Source organism: Nymphaea colorata, chromosome 1, assembly GCF_008831285.2.
Source record: "Nymphaea colorata isolate Beijing-Zhang1983 chromosome 1, ASM883128v2, whole genome shotgun sequence".
Taxonomy (NCBI): Eukaryota; Viridiplantae; Streptophyta; class Magnoliopsida; order Nymphaeales; family Nymphaeaceae; genus Nymphaea; species Nymphaea colorata.
In genome coordinates, this window is record NC_045138.2 from 16846171 (window position 1) to 16849199 (window position 3029).

The window sequence follows — 3029 nt, forward strand, 5'->3', positions numbered from 1 at the left end:
GAATTAAAGTTCAATTGTTCATAATGGTTTCCATGGTAGTAGGTAGATGGCTGTCAGCACTAGGGATCCGTTTTATAGTTTGGTAAAGTGATCATTTTTTTTGGTTAGTTCTTCGTAATCTGTCCAATTCAAGCGAAAACCCGTAAACTGGAGGCATTTAATTAAGAAGGTGCATAATGGATATCAAGGCCACTATAAGTGACAAGATAAATTCCTAGTTCGACGTTGTTTCTTGACCTCATGACCCATCAAGGTCTAACGGCGTGTTTGGATGACGGACACCCTTATAGAAAGCTGTATTGAAAAAATTGGGTTTTAGATCATTTTTCTAAAAATTGGTTTCTAGATCATTTTCTCTTCATTAGAACTCAAATATTTCATTAGTCAAGCAAGAAGAGACGGATGAATCGCGCTATCATACTAATGAAAACCAACTTTACCTTTCAAACAACAATTATGACCAGTGGCAGATTGCCTACACCAGCCTTTTAAAATTCCTTTAGTTTTAAATGGACATCTTTAAATCTTTCTATATATATATATATAAGTAAGTACTGCACCAAATATGAGTATTTTTATTTTTAAACAAGTGTCATTCACCGATGATATATATATATAAGTACTGCACCAAATATGAGTATTTTCACCGACGATGACATTTCCTTTTCTCATTTCTAATACAAAAAAACGGCTCTCAGGACATAATCGAGTTCCAGCACTGAAATTAGAAGTCCTAGATAATGTCCTCATTTCTGTGAGCGCTATGCTTTCTTGGGCTTATGCAGAAGCTGGTGCTCATCTTGTTCGAATGATAATGGAACAACTCTCTTTTGGACAGGACGAGAGAAATATTTCAGATAAATCTGAACTTCTACATAGTTTCAAAAAATTCATTGAATTTATTTTTGCCCGTTGCTTGCAAATGCCAACTGCTCGCAGGCATTTTAACAAGTCATCAGGCTGAGAATGGCATGTTTTGAGTTGAAGTCGCTCTCTTTGGCTCTTATAATAAGGAAAAAACTATCTTTGAATAAGAAAATTTAGAAATGCAAACATCTATATGCCTATGAATGGTTTATCATAGGCTCTCATCCCACAATGTGGGAAAATGAGAAAAATAGATAACACGTACCTTCGCATGCATGAAAAATGTCAAAGATCAAACTTAAAGACACTTTTTTTCATTACAAGAAGAAAACACACAATACAACTCACAATCCCCAAGACATACCACACAACTTCCAACCCGAAACATGTATTTATTTTCCCAAGACTAGAAACGCTCGACTCTTAACTTCCATCATGGTGATCCATGACGGCCACTACACGCACACATGACACAAACACGAGACGACAGACAACTGACCGAGTTACATAAAGCAATACATCAACACAAACACGAGACGACAGACAACTGACCGAGTTACATAGACATCAACACAAACACGAGACCACCAACAACAGACCCGGCGACTCATGCACGCTGAGTAGCCATGACACAGCACCGCCCTTAACATTTTTGCCACAAGTTTCCGCCACTGACGTTCATAAGGACGGTCTGCAACACAGTCTAAGAAGAGTCTCCTCCACTAAGCTGCCTCAGCAGCCTCCGGATGGCGGCAGCTTGGGCACTGTCCATGTTGGCCAACTGACCGGCGATCCTCTGGCTGAGGTCACCCACCTGATTCTGCAAGTCCCTGATGTAGTTGCAGATCTCGTCCAAGGCCCTCTCTGGCGTTACCTGCACCACCACCCACCACCAATATACTCAGAATACTTCGATTAAAACTAAAGATAAAGGGAGGAAAAGTGAAAGAAGCGAAACAGAAGGAAAGAATGCCGATCAACCAACCTCGTTCGCGGGCCTGTTGCGAAGCTCTGGTATCAACGACCGCAGGTTGTTTATGAGCTCTCTTTGCTGCTCATCGGACATCCTTGGAGTTGAAGAAGTGCTAGATCGTCCGCGTGAACTTGATCGCCCGCGTGATCTTGATCTCCTGCCAGACATCTCGCCGGATAGTGGGTGTCTAGTTCTTGGCTTACTATCAAAAGCAGCAGCCTGAGTCAAGAGAGAGGAGCGAGGAAGGCAGTGTTCATGGGGAGGAGCCATGGCCTGAGGTTGGTATTTAATAAGGTTGTCGACAGGAAATCATATTCGAGAGATCAACCAGGAACACCCCTGATGACAAAGCAGAAAGATCGAAATATGATTGTCATGGATGGCAGAAACAAGAAATATCTACAAGGCTTCGCTGTTCATTAAATTAAAGAGAACTTCAAAGATTTTTTCCTGATTTATACTAAGATTTTGCTAAGCACCAAAGTCATTTCTTACTGTCACTCGAACCTGCATTTTGGTATTCAGATACGTTTTTTGTTCGACTTGAAGACAAAATTTGGAATTCAATTTGAAAGATGCAAATTAATCCAATCATCATGTAGGAGTATTCAGATCTTTCTTGATTCACTTGAAGCCAAACTAGTATCTGAGTATGGAAATTGAGATCCGATTTTAATTGCAATTGTGCATTTGGAAAAAAAGAATCAAGGATTTATTAGTTTCAGTGAGAAATGATCCAATAAAAGAGTCTGCAATTGGCAAGCATCTGCTACCCCTGCTCCCTCAAAGCACGACAGCCGATTGGATTCAAATCAAGCCTTTTATATCCATGCAGGACTATTCAAGTATTTCCTAATTCAACTTAAACAAAAAGCCTTTCATTTGAATAGAAAAAAGCAAAATCCAGGTTCAACTGCAACTCTACATTTGGAAAAATCAAATATTTTTTGTTTCCAGATATCTCTTAATTCAATTGGAAACCACATTTGGATTTGAATATTGTGAAAAAATAAAAAACCAATTTTTATCTGAAATTGTTCCTTTGAAAAATCAAATATTTATTAGTTTGTGAGAAGGAGGAGTATTTCAATCTACCAAACAGAAGAAAGCCAAAGCTTATGCTCAATCTCTATTCCCCTATGATACAAGTATTAATAATGCCATATTACTAGTAATCCATTACAAGCAT

General features: G+C 39.0%; 1 protein-coding gene across 1 annotated transcript; it reads right to left on the reverse strand.

Annotated features, from left to right (window-relative positions):
- Window positions 1–1570: 1570 nt before the first annotated feature.
- Window positions 1571–2008, reverse strand: LOC116260573 (transcription factor PRE3-like). Its single transcript, XM_031639058.1, has 2 exons — window positions 1853–2008; window positions 1571–1741 (listed from the first exon to the last, which is right to left on the reverse strand). Exons 1-2 carry the CDS (start codon window positions 2006–2008, stop codon window positions 1571–1573), a joined length of 327 nt encoding a protein of 108 aa, XP_031494918.1.
- Window positions 2009–3029: the final 1021 nt, after the last annotated feature.

Excerpts from the sequence above, each read along its gene's own strand:
- LOC116260573 (XM_031639058.1), bottom strand. The coding sequence starts at position 2,008 with ATGTCTGGCAGGAGATCAAGATCACGCGGGCGATCAAGTTCACGCGGA. Across the intron at positions 1,742-1,852 it reads GCAACAGGCCCGCGAACGAG|GTAACGCCAGAGAGGGCCTT; the intron begins GTTGGTTGATCG and ends GTGGTGGTGCAG.